This window comes from Kogia breviceps, chromosome 8 (assembly GCF_026419965.1).
Source record: "Kogia breviceps isolate mKogBre1 chromosome 8, mKogBre1 haplotype 1, whole genome shotgun sequence".
NCBI lineage: Eukaryota > Metazoa > Chordata > Mammalia > Artiodactyla > Physeteridae > Kogia > Kogia breviceps.
This window is the reverse complement of record NC_081317.1, coordinates 12,198,925-12,215,213: the sequence shown is the minus strand read 5'-3', so window position 1 is coordinate 12,215,213 and position 16,289 is coordinate 12,198,925. Positions and strand designations below refer to the sequence as shown.

The 16,289-nt window shown below is 47.0% G+C and overlaps 2 protein-coding genes across 2 annotated transcripts in view; one reads left to right on the top strand and one right to left on the bottom strand.

Moving 5' to 3' along the window:
- OR1B1 (olfactory receptor family 1 subfamily B member 1) overlaps nt 1–5,276 on the bottom strand; it is a 29,949-nt gene extending 24,673 nt beyond the window's left edge. The window contains 1 exon segment of the mRNA XM_059072372.1: nt 5,273–5,276. Within this exon segment, the coding sequence (XP_058928355.1) occupies nt 5,273–5,276 (4 nt within the window).
- Nucleotides 5,277–12,273: 6,997 nt separating this feature from the next.
- Nucleotides 12,274–14,200, top strand: OR5C1 (olfactory receptor family 5 subfamily C member 1). The gene is given in 4 exon segments (XM_067040170.1): nt 12,274–12,564; nt 12,566–12,935; nt 12,938–13,237; nt 14,166–14,200. Coding segments are annotated over 4 exon segments (996 nt in total).
- The last annotated feature ends 2,089 nt before the right edge of the window (nt 14,201–16,289 follow it).

Genomic DNA, 16,289 nt, shown 5'->3' with positions numbered 1-16,289 from the left:
AAGAGCTGCTCAACATCACTAACCATCAGGGAATACAAATCAAAATCACAATGAGATATCACTTCACACCTGTCGCAATGGCTATCATCAAAAAGAACACAAATAACAAATGTCAGTGAGGATATGGAGAAAAGGGAACCCTCCTACACTGTTGGTGGGAATGTAAATTGGTGCAGCCACTATGGAAAACAGTATGGAGGTTTCTCAAAAAACTGAAAATAGAACTACAATATGACCCGGCAATTCCACTTCTGGGTATATATACAAAAAAACCAAAACCACTCATTTGAAAAGATACATGCACCCTAATGTTCATAGCAGCATTATGTACAATTGCCAAGATATGGAAGCAACCTAAGTGTCCATCAACAGATGAATGGATAAAGATGTGGTATATACACACATACACACACACATACACACACAATGGACTACTACTCAGCCATTAAAAAGAATGAAATTTTGCCATTTGCAGCAACATGGATGGACTTGGAGGGCGTTATGCTAAGTGAAATCAGTCAGACAGAGGAAGACAAATATCGTATGATATCACTTATATGTGGAATCTAAAAAATACAACAAACTAGTGAATATAACAAAAAGAAGCAGGGACTCCCCTGGTGGCGCAGTGGTTAAGAATCGCCTGTCAATGCAGGGGACACGGGTTCGATCCCTGGTCCAGGAAGCTCCCACATGCTGTGGAGCAAATAAGCCCATGCGCCACAACTACTGAGCCTGAGCTCTAGAGCACGCAAGCCACAGCTACTGAGCCCACATGCCACAACTACTGAAGCTTGCTCGTCTAGACCCCGTGCTCCACAACAAGAGAAGTCACCGCAGTGAGAAGCTCGGGCACCACAACAAAGAACAGCCCCTGCTCACCTCAACTAGAGAAAGCAAAGAAAGCAGCAGACTCACAGATATAAAGAACAAATTAGTGGCTACCAGTGGGGAGAGGGAAGAGCGGAGGGGCAAGATAAGGGTAGGGGATCAAGAGGTACACATTATTAGGTATAAAATAAGCTACAAGGATATGTTGTACAACATAGGGAATATAGCTAATATTTTATAACTATAAATGGAGTGTAACCTTTAAAAACTGTGAATCACTATAGTGTACACCTGTAACATATAATATTGTACAGCAACTATAGCTCAATTAAGAAAAGGACAAAAAAAGAGAAAAGGACAATGCCATTCTAGCATAAGTTTAGACATATAGATCAAAGGAATACAACTGAGGTCAGCAAATAAACCTTCACATTTATGGGCAAGTTATTTTCAATAAGGCTGCCAGTACAATTCAATGGGGAAAGAATAGTGTTTTCAACAAATAGTGCTGGGCCGACTGGACACCCAAATGCAGAAGAATGTAGCTGAACCTTTACCTCACACATACAAAAATTAACTCAATGTAAAAGCTAAAACTCCAAAATGTTTAGAAGAAAGTGTGGGAATGAATCTTTGTGACCTTAGATTAGGCAATGGTTTCTTAGGTATGACACCAAAAGCATAAGCAGCAATAGAAAAAAAAAAAACGGATAAATGGGACTTTATCAAAATCACCAGGTTTGTACTTCAAAAGATACCATCAGGAGAATGAATAGACAACCCACTGAAAGGTAGAAAATATATGCAAATCACATACTGGTAAGATATTTGTATAAGAATATATAAAGGACTCTTACAATTCAACAATAAGAAGACTAATAACCCAATTTTAAAGTGCACAAAGGATTTAAATAGACACTTCTCCAAATAAATGATACAAACGGCCAATTAGCACATGAAAAATATTCAACATCATTACTTACCAGAGAAGTGCAAATCAAAACCACAAGGAGATACCACTTCACTTCCACTAGGATGGTTAAATCTTTTTTTAAATGGACAGTATCAAAATGTTGGCAAGGCATGAGAGAAGGGTGAACCCTTCTGCATCGGTAGTAAGATTGTAAAATAATGTAGCCACTTTGGAAAATGTTGGCAGTTTCTCAAAAAATTAAACACAGAGTTACCATATGACCCAGCAATTCCATTCCTAGGTATATAACTAAGAAAACATATGTCCACACAAAACGCTGTACATGAATGTTCATAGTAGCATTATTCATAATAACCAAAGAACAGAAACAATCTGAAAAGACATGTTTAACATTTTCTGTTCACTATAGCATCAGTTCAGGGTCGACGATAAACAAATACCAAAACATGATTAGATAGCAGAAAAAAGATAGTAGGGGAGATGATTGTGAAAGATAAAGGGGAATAGGAAGGTCACCCACACACAAGCCCCCCCCCCACCGCTTATAGAAAGCATAGTTCAGCTGCCACAGGGGAGAGGGTCAGGAACCCCCTGAATAAATAGGGGCAATTACTTGTAAGGCTTGTCCTGGTGGCCACAAGTAGATCTCCCCCCCCCCCCCCCGCCAGTCAGGATCTTAAAAGCCTATACAGAGGCCTTCAGTGGGTTCAGAGACCCATGCCGTTCAGACGATCTCAACAACACACTGTTCTCTCAATGTTCTCCTGAAAATGGCTCCCACGTGGGCACCCACCCCTCCGTTCCATCTCGTTGGCAGGGTGTATATTTCAAGGACAGAGGAAGGGGTGAGGTGCCTCCAATCAGCCAGGTCCGACTCACAGGTCAATCAGAAGCCAAGTCTTCTCCGTGACCTCCCCCAATGTAACTGAACAGGACCTCCTGGAACAGATCCCCGCCCTGCTACATCCTCCGCTTACCTCTTGTTTGTAGAAAAACTGTAGCCTCCTAGGCCTTCCTCGAGTTCCAAAGGATAAATTTCATCAGAGAAGTGAGAAAATGCAGAAATACAGCAGTCAAGCTGGACAAAATAATAATAATTTAGCCATTAAACAAAGTCAAGGACCTTTATTTCCTCCTCAAGGGCTGTAGGTAACATTCTGAGCCACGGCCTTTGAGCTGTTTTGCAGATATTGAAGCCTCCGCCAGGTGGAAGAAGTTAACTGCATGCCGCCCACGAGCACGTAGACCCCAGACGGGTTGAAACCAGAAGGTTGATGATGTTGACTCCCGATTAATTACCTCACCATCAACCAATCAGAAGAATGTCCACGAGCTGATCACACACCCCACAGCCCTCTCCCTCACCCTGTCTTTAAAAACCTTTCCCTGAAAACCATCGCAGAGTTCGGGTTTTTTGAGCATTAGCTAAATACCTTGAACCCTTTGCAAGGGTTCAGCAAGGGGTTTCACTGGCATGGAGGTGGCTCGTTTGGTGGCTATTTGGCTGCTTTGGAGGCAGATATCACAGCAATAGTATAGGCACATGAAAGAGAAAACAAAGTTTAGAATAATGATTCCCAAAATAAGTAACACATTTTTCCACCAAAAGCCCTGTGATCCGAACCACTGATTCACTGATTTATTAAGTTCCCAAGGCTGGGGTGTCAGATCACTCAGGGCAGTCACTTGTGCCCTCATGTGATTTAATAAAATGATAACATTAGTACACTCATCAGGTATGAACACACACACGATGTTTGAATAATGCCACAGGTGTCTCCTTGCAAGGCAGTAATAATGTCCAGGCCATCCTATTTTAGATGACAGCTTTTCTCATTAGAGACATTCAGTGTTTAGTAGAGACAGGTTTTGCCAGCTACCAATTAAGGCTTGTTGGGTGAATTTAGTAAGGGCTTCTATGTGTGTTATAATGCCCTCCAGGCCAATGGAGGAAACGAAGATGGTGGCCAAATGATTGTACCAATGGAAAACAAAACATGTCCATCTTAAAAAAAAAATGTCCATCTGGCCCTGAGAAGAGGGAGGTTGGCAATTTTTTTTTTTACCATGTGGCAAATTCTCCCCTGTGTCCAGGTAAAACCCAGGGTGCAGCAGCCCAATCACACAAATGGAAGCCACAGTCAAAGATTTGTGCCACACAACCACTGGGTCCCACTGGGGGTCACCCAATAAACAAACACCTGGGTGGTGTAGCCAGTCAGTGCCAAACAAATCACTCTCCTTGAATGTGACAGAATGACTTCACGGTTCTGGTGCAATTAGGTTGGTTCTGTTTAGAGGGATTTTTCTGTTCCCAACACAGGAGTGTAAGGCGCTCAAATGTTCATAACCCGGGATAAGCCACATGAACCCCTCCCAAATCTGAGCATAGCCACCCATGCTGGTGTTTTTAGGACCCTTCTAGTCTGTAGTTGATGGGCTGTCCGTGTAGTTTGATTGACAGAAAAGGAACATCCATGCCCAGTGTTTTGATTGTGTGTGCCACGGGCCAGGTTTCTGGATCAGTATTGGTAATATCAGATGGATTAAGAATAGTAGTCCTGGGCTCCCCTGGTGGCGCAGTGGTTAAGAATCCGCCTGCCAAGGCAGGGGACGAGGGTTCGAGCCCTGGCCCGGGAAGATCCCACATGCCACGGAGCAACGAAGCCCGTGCACCACAACGACTGAGCCTGCGCTCTGGAGCCCGCGAGCCACAACTACTGAGCCCGTGTGCCACAACTACTGAAGCCCGCGCGCCTAGAGCCCGTGCTCCGCAGCAAGAGAGGCCACCGCAATGAGAAGCCTGCGCACCGCAACGAAAGAGTAGCTCCCGCTCGCTGCAACTAGAGAAAGCCCGCGCGCAGCAACGAAGACCCAACACAGCCAAAAATAAATAAGTAAGTAAATACATTAAAAAAAAAAAAAAGACTAGTCCTACCTTATTCTTTCTCAGTGGAGTGCTTTAGGGCCTTCCGATCCCCTTCCTAGAATGGTAATACCCACCATGGCCATCCTGACGAGCTAGAGAGGGGCAGCTGCCCACGTACCCAACAGCTGGGTTGACTCCTTTGCTGGGCATACAGATGGGCCCACTGTAGAAAGGTATTTCCGTCAGGTGCCCATCTCATGACCAGACACTGCAAGAGCAGCACAAGCCTAAGGCCGCAAAGACATATTTTTAGTAGGAACTTGTATGGGAAGGCTTTCCCTTTCTATAAGGATTGCACTGTGACCTGATCCTCAGATGCTAATTGGCTGCAGCTTTAGGAGTCTGACCTAGTTGTGTGTACCATGCATGTTAGCAGGGGGAGACAGCACTGTCAGGCATGAGGCGATGACTGGGGGGAGGGATATACCAGGTAATGACCCACAACTTCTCCCTTCTCTGAATGGTGCATGTTCCATTCCAGGTATAGAGTGTTTCCGCAGGGCCACTTTGCAGTAGGACAACGGGATCCCAGTGGAAACTGAGTAGTTTCCCCTCACCCAGGGGTGAAAGTAACTCACCCATCCTGGTAGGATGTCCCATTATAAATTCCAGTAGATGATGCCTTTCCCAGGAGTGATAGGACTTGGTGTTCTCAGCAGCATAGCATGTTGATCCATGGTAAGGTCATTGTTTTTAGTATAAAAACCCAAAACAAACAAAAACCCAAATATTTAGCATGGCCTGCAAAGCTCCACAATTTGGCCTCTACTACAACTCTAGGCTCAGTCCCAACTCTCTCTCCATCATTCTCTGGGCTCAAGCCCACTGGCCTTCTTCCAATTCTTCAGACATGCCATTTGCATTCCCACCTCCAGGCCTCTTCACGTGCCATCACTCCCACCTGAAACACTTTCCCCTGTGTTTTGATTTCGTTAGTTCTGACTAACTCCTTGCAAGCTCCAGGGGAAAAAGGGACTATGGCTATTTGGTTCATCATTAAGACCTTAAACTTAAGCTGAGAACATAGTAAAGTGCAATACATATTAATTACATGAACTAATGAACACTCTGCTAACATGAACGACAGGTTAGCTCTAAGACACACCCTAGAAACAAGGAGATTCCAAGTTGCTCCCACTCCATAGCCGTCTACTCTCCACAGGCTGAGCTACTCAGCCCTCCCTTCAGGCTCAGCCCCCTTCCCACCTCTTAAGGAGTAGTTATCAATCACCAGAACCTGGGTCCACCCCCAAGAGTTCTGATCTTATTTCCTGAGTGACGACTTCATGCCCGGTCCTGGCCTCAGGCTGCTTCCAGTCTGGCGCAGCATCAGACACAATCATTTGTTTCCTTGTCTGTCTTGGTTTTGTGTTCTTGTATATGCGTCTCCCAGATGCACGGAGGGAAAGAATGGCTCCAGCCCACAGGCAGGAAGGCTTCCTGCAGAAGGTGATATTTGAACTGGTTCTGTAACAAAAAAGGAAGAGTTTTCCAGAGAGACAAGAAAGGGGCTGGACATTCCAGGCAAGAGGAATAATGTGAAATGTTAGGAGAACCACAAGACGAGCTTGTGTTTGTGTAGAAGATCATAAAGCATAATAAAAATATTGAATCCCAAAGAATGGATGGAGGAAAGTGAGCCAAAGGGACTCCTCTAAACAAGCATCATGATTGCCTTCCCCACACAGAGCCTGGAGACCCACTCAGCCAAACTCTTCCAGCTTCCCGGGTGCCAAAGAGTGAGTCATCCCTGACATTCCCCTGCCACCAGCTGTCATGGAGTCCCCAAAGGATGTGGAGAGGGAGTGTCCATGGAGTCCAGGACAGCAGAGGGGGAAAGAGGAGTCAGCAGGAGACCAGAAAGAGGCCATTCCCCCAGGGCTAAAGAAGAGCATAAGTCCCCCTGTTCCTACGTCTAGGGTGGGGCATGTCCCTGCCACCCCTCCACCTGCCAGTGTCACCCAAAGACTGGACTGAATCTGCTCCATTGGAAGAACTCCCCACCCACCTCCACCTTCTAGGTATGTCCTACCAAACCAATAACCACACACCAACACCGTGACAGCAGCTGGTGTCTGGACCGAGACATGTCAAATGTTGGCGTGCTGAGGAGGAACACGCTAAGAGCTGGGGCTTGTTAGGAAATGGGGAAACCACATCTTGAAAAATGTCGAGAGTCCAGCCTCACCAAACTTAAATGTGTTCATGAGTGTAGTGGGGCCTGGGGAGAGAGGATGAGTCAAAACAAAGAGTTGAGCAGAGAGAAAGGAGCGAGCAGGAGGAGGCTAAGAGAACCCTCTAGAAAGCTAGAATCTTAAGATGTCAGAGCTGGGAATGCTGTCCAATATGACCTAGGCTCTTGCTACTCAAAGCATGGTGCCCAAACCAGCAACACCAGCATCACCTGGGAGCTTGTTAGAAATGCAGAATCTCAGGCCCCTCCCCAGTCCTTCTGAGGCAGAACCTGCATTTAACAAGATCCCTACATGATTCCTATGCACATTCAAGATGGAGAAGCTCTGATGCTCACAGTCCCAAATCAAGCTGCGTATCAGAATCACCTGGAACACTTTTTACAAGTACAGATTTCTGAGCCCTGCTCTAGATCAAATCAATCAGAATTTCTGGGCGCTGTGTATAGCCATCTGTTTTTTCACAAAGCTCCACCAGTAACTCTTTTTTTTTTTTTTTTAACACCTTTATTGGAGTATAACTGTTTTACAATGGTGTGTTAGTCTCTGCTTTAAAACAAAGTGAATCAGCTATACATATACATATATCCCCATATCTCTTCCCTCTTGGGTCTCCCTCCCTCCTTCCCTCCCTATCCCACCCTTCTAGGTGGTCACAAAGCACCGAGCTGATATCCCTGTGCTATGAGGCTGCTTCCCACTAGCTATCTATTTTACTTTTGGTAGTGTATATATGTCCATGCCACGCTCTCACTTTGTCCCAGCTTACCCTTCCCCCTCCCTGTATCCTCAAGTCCATTCTCTAGTAGGTCTGTGTCTTTATTTCCATCTTGCCCCTAGGTTCCACCAGTGATTCTAAAGACAGAGTCCGCAGAGTAGACTGGGAACCCCTGATCTGGTCCAATCTGCTTAATCTAAAGATGAGAGGACTGAGGCAAGACAGTGACAACTAGCTTGGTAATCTGTTAAGAGAACTATTTAGGGCCTCTGTCTAGAGACAAAGAAAATTGGATTTGGAGCCAGATCTGAGTTCAAGCCCCAATTCTATACCTTAAGAGCTGTGTATTTTGTCTCTTTCGTTCTTTGGAACTCCATTTTCTTAACTTCAAGGAAAAAAATTAATTCCCTGAATGTCAGGATTACTCCTCATGGGCAGTAAGGCAACAGAGAGAAATTAATGGAGAATTCACTCTATGTTTTGTGCACATGCGCACACGCGCACGCACACACACACACACACACACACTCCGTAGTAACCGCTTAATTGAAGTTTTGGGATCCTTGAACCCCCAAATTTCAAAGCAATTTAAAAGCCTTGAAGTTTCATTACCCCCATCTTACAGGTGAAGAAATGGAAAGGCATGCGAAGCAGCTCTGCTCCTCACTTTGTGAATGTGAGTGGTGTTTGCTTTCCACGTGGACAGACAGAAATACACAAGGGGTTTGCCACCAACTGGGTTCTGGATGCAGAACTTCAGCTGGCAAGCTGACTTCATTCATGGAGACCATATAGTTGGGTGGGGCTGGGACCCCACAGTTTTCTACTCCTGGAGGCTGTCTGACTTCCACCAGTGTGACCCTGCCAAGGAAGACGGGAAGATCCCTAAAATTCTGTATCCCTAAGGATAAAGGGAAGACTTAGGCATGGTCTCAAATGCTCAGTTAGGTGAGGGAGATCATCACTTAGGTAATTATAAAATGATGGAGTAGAGCTACAACATAGAGATCCCAGTAAGTGGGGTTCCAGAAACAAGAGGTTGGGTGGTTGGATGTTCAGATAAAGCTTCCTGGGAAAAAGTAATGATCCCTGAGCTGAGTCTTAAAAGATAAGGAGGATCACCTCTGGATGTAGAGAAGAGGCAAAGAAGATGAAACCTTTGAGATGTCCTGGGACCCTTTAGCTAGGATCCTATCTCTGGTTGGAGCAGCCATCAGTGCATTTTGTATACTTATACATAAAAACATATATTATTGTTTTGTGCTTTTTCTTCAATCTGTACATTTTTCCACAAATTATGTTTTTATCTCAATGTGGTTTTAATATTTCTCCACGTTGATACATATAAGTTAAATCTATTTCTGTTTAACTCCCACGAGCCTATTGACATTGGCTAATGTTGGGCCATTATAAACAGTCCAGGAGTGCATGTCTCCTTGTGTACATGTGTGAGAGTTTTCAAAACACCAAGAGGCAGAATTACTAGGTGTTATGGATTGAATGTTTGTGTCCCTCCAAAACTTATATGTTGAAGCTCTAATCCCGAATGTAATGGTATTTGGAAGTGGGGCCTTTGGGAGGTAATTAGGTTTAGATAAAGTCGTAAGGGTGGGGCCCTCATGATGGAATTAGTGCCCTTATAAGAAGAGACTAGACAACTTGCACTCTATCTCTCTCCACCACATAAGGATAAAGCAAGAAGGCATCCATCAGCAAGTCTAAAAGTGGGCTGTCACCAGAATCCAACCATGCTGGCCCCCTAATCTTGGACTTCCCAGCCTCTAGAACTGCAAGAAATAAATATCTGTTGTTTAAGCAACCCAGTCTATGGTGCTTTGTTGTAGCAGCCCAAGCAGACTAAGACACTAGGGTATACACATTTGCAGTTAACTGCCAAATTGTCCTCCAAATTTTCAATTTACACTTCCACCAGCAGACTCACCAACATATGATATAATCAAAAATTTTTTCATCCAAGTTGCACTTTACGAAGACTTCATCATCCTCACCAGCCACAGGTAAGTCCCAAACATCTAAACTTCTCTTAAAGGAAGGAGAAAGAGCATTTACTCAGTTCCAGGTGCTGCACATTACTGCCTCTTAGAAGCCTCCAACAGAGATATTACATCTACCTTAGAATGAGAAAACAGTCTGAGAGAGGTAAAGTGACTTGCCTGAAGTTACACAGCAGAAAGTGGTGGAACCCAGACTTAAAACCAGGTCTGGGGCTTCCCTGGTGGCGCAGTGGTTGAGAATCCGCCTGCCGATGCAGGAGACACGGGTTCGTGCCCTGGTCCGGGAAGATCCCACATGCCGCGGAGCAACTAAGCCCGTGAGCCATGGCCGCTAGGCCTGCGTGTCCGGAGCCTGTGCTCCGCAACGGGAGAGGCCACAACAGTGAGAGGCCCGCATACCGCAAAAAACAAAAACAAACAAACAAAAAAACCAGGTCTGCATGCTGTTAATGTTCATATTCTTTTCACTGTTTTATACATTCAACTAATATTTATTGAGCACTGATTACATACCAGACCCTGAAGGTACAAAAATGAATCACAGGGCCATACTTAGCACATAGTAGGACTCAATAAACATTTGTTGAATGAATATTGAATCAAGGAGCTCAAAACCCACAGGAGAGACGGACACATAAAAAATATGTGCAGTCGGGACTTCTCTGGCAGTCCAGTGGTTAAGACTTCACCTTCCAATGCAGGGGGTGTGGGTTCGATCCCTGTTCGGGAGCTAGGATCCCACATGCCTTGCAGCGAAAAAAAAAAAACCATAAAACAGAAGCAATATTGTAACAAATTCAGTGAAGACTTTAAAAAAATGTGCAAAAGAATAATGAAACGCTGTGATGGATGTAAGCTCCAGTGCAGCCAGCACAAAGTAGAGAGAAGTTTATTTTCCTCTGAGTCATCTGAGTCACAAGGGAAGGCTTTACATCCGAGATAGTTTGTGTCAAACACAAAAAGAGGAAATAAGTTCTAGGCAGAGGGAAGGAGTGAAAAGGCACAGGAGTGTAAACAATATTATATTTTCTGGAAATTACACTACTTCTGGTTGCCTTAAAGTTGCTTCCTTCTAGTATCAAGGCAAGGCATCTAACTCAACTCAGTTAACTGATCCTTTATTAAACGCCTGCTGTGTGCCAGGCTCTGTGTGAGATGCTTTATATGCATTATCTCAATGAATCCTTGAAGCTTTTTCTTTCTCCCTACACAGATGAGAAAATTGAGGCTTGAGGAGGTGAAGAGTCCAGCCCTGGAATATATTCAAATCTTCTGTTCTTTCTACTTCTTGCTGTCTCCCCCAGAGGCCCACCACTGCTGCACTCTCCCTTCCCAGGTCTTACTCTAGTGGAAAGATGTCCTCCCAGAAAACCTCAAGACCCACAGTGAATAGTTACCCTTTGGATCAGGAGACTGTGCCCATTTCATTGTCTCTTTTCCTCCTTGGGAAACTGGAGAGGCGAATGCATATAGAGTCATGGAGTTTTCAATCCTTGTCCAGACACCAACTATTATCCTATTCATCATTCATGCATTTAACAAATTCAGGCAGACTTTGGAGATATTGTGGGTTCAGTTCCAGACAAATGCAATATAGCCAATATAGCAAAGCAAGTCACACCAATGTTTTGGTTTCCCAGTGCATATAAAAGTTATGTTTACACTATACTGTAGTCTATTAAATATGCAATAGCATTATGTCTAAAAAAAGCAGTGTACATACCTTAATTTTAAAACACTTTATTGCTAAAAATGCTAATCATCATCTAAGCCTTCAGTGAATCATAATAGTATCATCAAAGATCATTGATCACAGATCACCATAACAAATATAATAATGATGAAAAAGTTTGAAATATTGTGATTATTGCTGAACTGTGACACAGAGACATGAAGTGAACAGATGCTGTCAGAAAAATGGTGCTGGACTTCCCTGGTGGCTCAGCGGTTAAGAATCTGCCTGCCAACACAGGGGACACGGGTTCAAGCCCTGGTCCGGGAGGATCCCACATGCCGCAGAGCAACTAAGCCCGTGTGCCACAACTACTGAGCCCACATGCTGCAACTACTGAAGCCCGTGTGCCTAGAGCCCATGCTCCACATCAAGAGAAGCCACCGCAATGAGAAGCCGGTGCACCACAACGAAGAATAGCCCCCGCTCGCCGCAACCAGAGAAAGCCCATGTGCAGCAACAAAGACCCAACGCAGCCAAAATAAATAAATAAATTTATTTTTTTTAAAAAGAAAAGTGGTGCCAAAAACGTCAATTTGTAAAAAACAAAAACATAAGCAAAAAAACAAAACACCATCTGTGAAGCATGATAAAGCCAAGTGCAATAAAATGAGGTATGCCCGTATTTATTGAGCAATTACTATGTGCCAGGCAATATTCTCAGAACTGTGGATTCAAAATTGAATAAGACAGGCAAGATTCCTGCTCTCATGAAGGTTAAATGATAGTGACTTCTCAGCACTAAAAACACAGGTTTTGAGAGGTGATATGGCTTGTCCAAGGTCACACCGCTATTTTGCTACACAGTTAGGACTCACACCCAAGTCTGCCTGTCTCCCAGTACAAAGCGCTTTCTCACAGGTGATGGTCCTAACCTTTCCCTCACCTCCCTCCTGCTTTGCCCCAGACTCTGTCCTGCAGGATGATGCCAGAGAATTTCACTTGGGCCAGGGTTGCCCTTACTGAGTTCATCCTCCTGGGCAACACAGATCGCTGGGGCCTGCACCTGACCCTCTTCCTGATCTTCCGGCCCGTCTACCTGGTGAGCCTGCTGGGAAATGTGGGCATGGTGCTGCTAGTCTAGGTGGCCACCCAGCTCCACACACCCATGTACTTATTCCTGGCCAAGCTCTCCCTGCTGGATGCCTGCTATTCCTCAGCCATCTGTCCCAAGATGCTCGTGGACCAGCTGTTGCGCTGCATCACCATCCCTTAACGCAGCCTGTGCCCTCCAGATGTTTTTGTTTACGGGGCTGGCGGATGCCAAGTGTCGCCTGTTGACATCCACAGCCTATGACCGCGAGGTGGCCATCAGAAACCCTCTTCTCTACACCACCGCCGTATCGCGGCGTCTGTGTCTGGTCTTGCTGGCAGCATCAGGCCTGGGTGGGGCAGTGAGTGCCGCGGTCCACACGACCTTCAACTTCCGCCTGAGCTTCTGCGGCTCTCGGGAGGTGAACAGCTTCCTCTGCGACATCCCTCCACCGCTGGCCGTCTCCTGCAACGACACCAGTCTCAGTGAACTCCTCCTCTTCGTCGTCTGTGGCTTCATCCAGACAGCCACCGTGTTGGCTATCGCCGTGTCCTCGGGTTCATTGCCGGAGCCGTGATCGGCATGCACTCGGCCAAGGGCCAGTGGCGAGCAGCCTCTACCTGTGGCTCCCACCTCACGGCCGTAGCCGTGCTTTACGGGACACTCATTTTCATGAACCTGCGCCCCAGTTCCAGCTACACCCTGGACACCGACAAGATGGCATCTGTTTTCTACACCCTTGTCATCCCAGCTCTCAACCCGCTCATCTACAGCCTCCGCAACAAAGAGGTCAGGGAGGGCTTCCCTGGTGGCGCAGTGGTCGAGAGTCCGCCTGCCGATGCAGGGGACACAGGTTCGTGCCCTGGTCCGGGAAGATCCCACATGCCGCGGAGCGGCTGGGCCCGTGAGCCATGGCCGCTGAGCCTGCGCGTCCGGAGCCTGTGCTCCGCAACGGGAGAGACCACAGCAGTGAGAGGCCCACTTACCGCAAAAAAAAAAAAAAAAAAAACCACAAAGAGGTCAGGGAGGTGCTCAGAAGGAACTGGAAGCACTGCTGTTGTCCGAGGCCGGCGCACGAGTGCGAGGTCAGAGACGCTGGTTAGGACTGACTCTGAAGAGATGAGGAGGGCTCTTCCCGGGCCCGGTCACTGTGGTAAAGGTGGAGGTTCCTCTGGCTGGGTGTCTCTTGTCATTGTTTGAGGGGGAGAAAAGGGGAGAAACTGAAGCTTACAGACAGGAGACAGGAGCCTGGAGTAACCTAGACCCAGAGCCAGAATCAAGATCAAGTTAATCTGCTGTTGAGCTGCCTTAGGTGCGCGGGCTTCAGTAGTCGTGGCTTGCAGCCTCAGTAGTTGTGGCCCACGGGCTTGGTTGCTCTGCGGCATGTGGGATCTTCCTGGACCAGGACTCGAACCCGTGTCCCCTGCATTGGCAGACAGATTCTTAACCACTGCGCCACCAGGGAAGTCCCAACCCCATGTTTTTATAATCCTTTCTCAGTTCTTTCCTCCTATCACCATGACAACTCATATGCCATGACAGTGGTTGGAGACGTTATCAGAAGAGTTGGCAACTATAGGACTGAGAATGGAAGGTTTGCCCCCAATTCAATGGTGTTTATACTCAGAGACCTCCTCTGTGGTCTTTTCTTCTTGTTATGAATTCTTGGGCTCTTATGACATACCTTTCTCACCACAATCAAGGGGAAGTTTCCAGAGGCACACGGCCCCTTCCATCATCTTGGCCCTACAGGGTGTACATGGGTCCTTCCACATGTTTAGCCTCTGTGGAGCAGTCAGATACAATAATCACATAAATCCTACACATTCACCGGAGGAAACGTGAAGTTTCAGGCTGCTATGCTGGACCTACTTGATAGATAAGAAAATAAACAAGAGGGCAGGGGAGGCCCTGGAAGATAATAACAGAGCCCAACCTGGAGAATAAAGGAAGAGAAACAGTCAGATCCTCGTTCCCAAAGTGAGAGGCCCAGGAAAGCTCCCCAGTTCTGATCAAATATTTCCCTTTTTAAACCTCCTTCAACACCATCTACTAAGACAAGCAATTAGGACAAAAGCAGGTTTGGGATGGGGAAGACTGGGGTACTTCTTGCACAAAATCAGTTGGACCCTGCAGCATGGGTGGGAATTGAAAGAAAGGGGTATTCCGTGGGGGAAAAACAAGCACACACAACGGCACAGAGGTAAAATGAGCTCGGTGTGCCCGAAAGGCTCTAAGGAGACCAACTTAACTGGCTAGAGATAGATGTGTTGGGAAAGAAGTGGAGAGAAGTTTGAAGATTGAAGACCTGGGGATGGGAAGGACACCCTACGGGCTGGATATCAGGTAGGGGAATTGGGACTTTATTCAGTGGGCAGCAGGCGATCATTGAAAGTTCATACATTCAAAATCACCCCTCATGGTTGTTCTGACGCTGAGTCACGCAAAGCCCTTCCCACCTGGAATGCTACAGACACACACGGGAACACATAGCCCCTGCAACACAGACCCAATCCCTATCGGAAACCTTCATGCACAAAGAAACACTCGCAGGCTGTCCCTGCCGTCCACACAGACAGAGGCACAGCTGCACATTCAGACACACACTCAAGCTCATAGCCACATTTTGTTTGAAAGAGACATATCATTTCACACCCAGGCATACAATCACACACACACACACACACACACACACACCACAGTCACTCGGGCATATTATTGCCACAGTCCTCAGAGGTACAATCCTTCCCACACTCTTACACTTCCTACAAGAAGCCTCAGCAACAGCTGAGGGGACAAGACAGTTGGCTCCAGAAGCTACTGCTGTAAACCCCGGACTTGGGGTTCAGGAGTCAGCTCTGGCCTCCACAAGACAGGGACCGGGGGGGCAGCAGCTTCACGACACACGGGGCTCCTGAGGGTCCCCCAAGTTGAAGGTGGCACCAACCACCCCTACCCCCATCAAACTGGGCCCTAGAGAGAAAGAATAACAAGCCCCCGAGCCAAGCTGCCTCCCAGCCCAGGAATATGGGCCAGGGGAAGCGGTGCTGTCTCTGGGAGAAGCTAAGGTGCTCCCAAGGCCCCAAACCCCGTAAGTGTGGCCAATAGCTCCCACCCCAGACCCTTCAGTGACGGGCTACACTTGGTCCTCGTTGCTGCTCCCTCCTGTGATGTGGAGAAGCCAGAAGGTACACTTGGGGCAAATGGCCAGGCTGGAGAGTGTACGAATCTGTCCTTTTGAACGTGGCTGTGGGCACGAGCCGTACATGTGAGTGTGAGAGCGGGTGCTGTTTGTGTGAGGCTGTGCGTTCCCATCACAGCCCGATGGCGTCATTGGGGGAGGGGGAGGGGGTGTGTATATGGACGTGCTCCTCTAGGGTGGCACATCTCTGCTGTGACCCAGCATGAGCCTATGTGAGTGTAGCCATACGTGTGAAGTTGCGAGGCCGTGGGCCCTTGGGGCTGTGCCGGAAGATGTGATTGTGTGACGGGGTGTGACAGGGTGTGCCGGGATGGGGTGGACGGGCACTGGTAGAGAGCTGACACAGGCTAGAGCTCAGGGGAAGCATGAACGTGCGTGTCCCAGTAGCTGTGCGTGGTGCCAGGAGCCCCCGTGAACAGGAGTCTGTAAATGAGCTTCACCTTCCGGCCTCAGTGCTATTTTGTGATTGCTTTGGACCCTCTGTTTATGTGTAGGATGGTCTGGGTCTGTGGGTCTTGTGGTTACACTTGTCTGCTTACTCAGATGTCAGCGTCCACGTTTCCGTATGTGATGGATCGTGCCTGTGTATTTGCAGAGCACAACTGGAGGCTGCATATGCCTGCACGCCCGCACAGGTGTGTTTGTGATTACAGATGAATGTTTCTGCAAACAGCTCCGTGTATCTGAATGTTTACTGAGACCA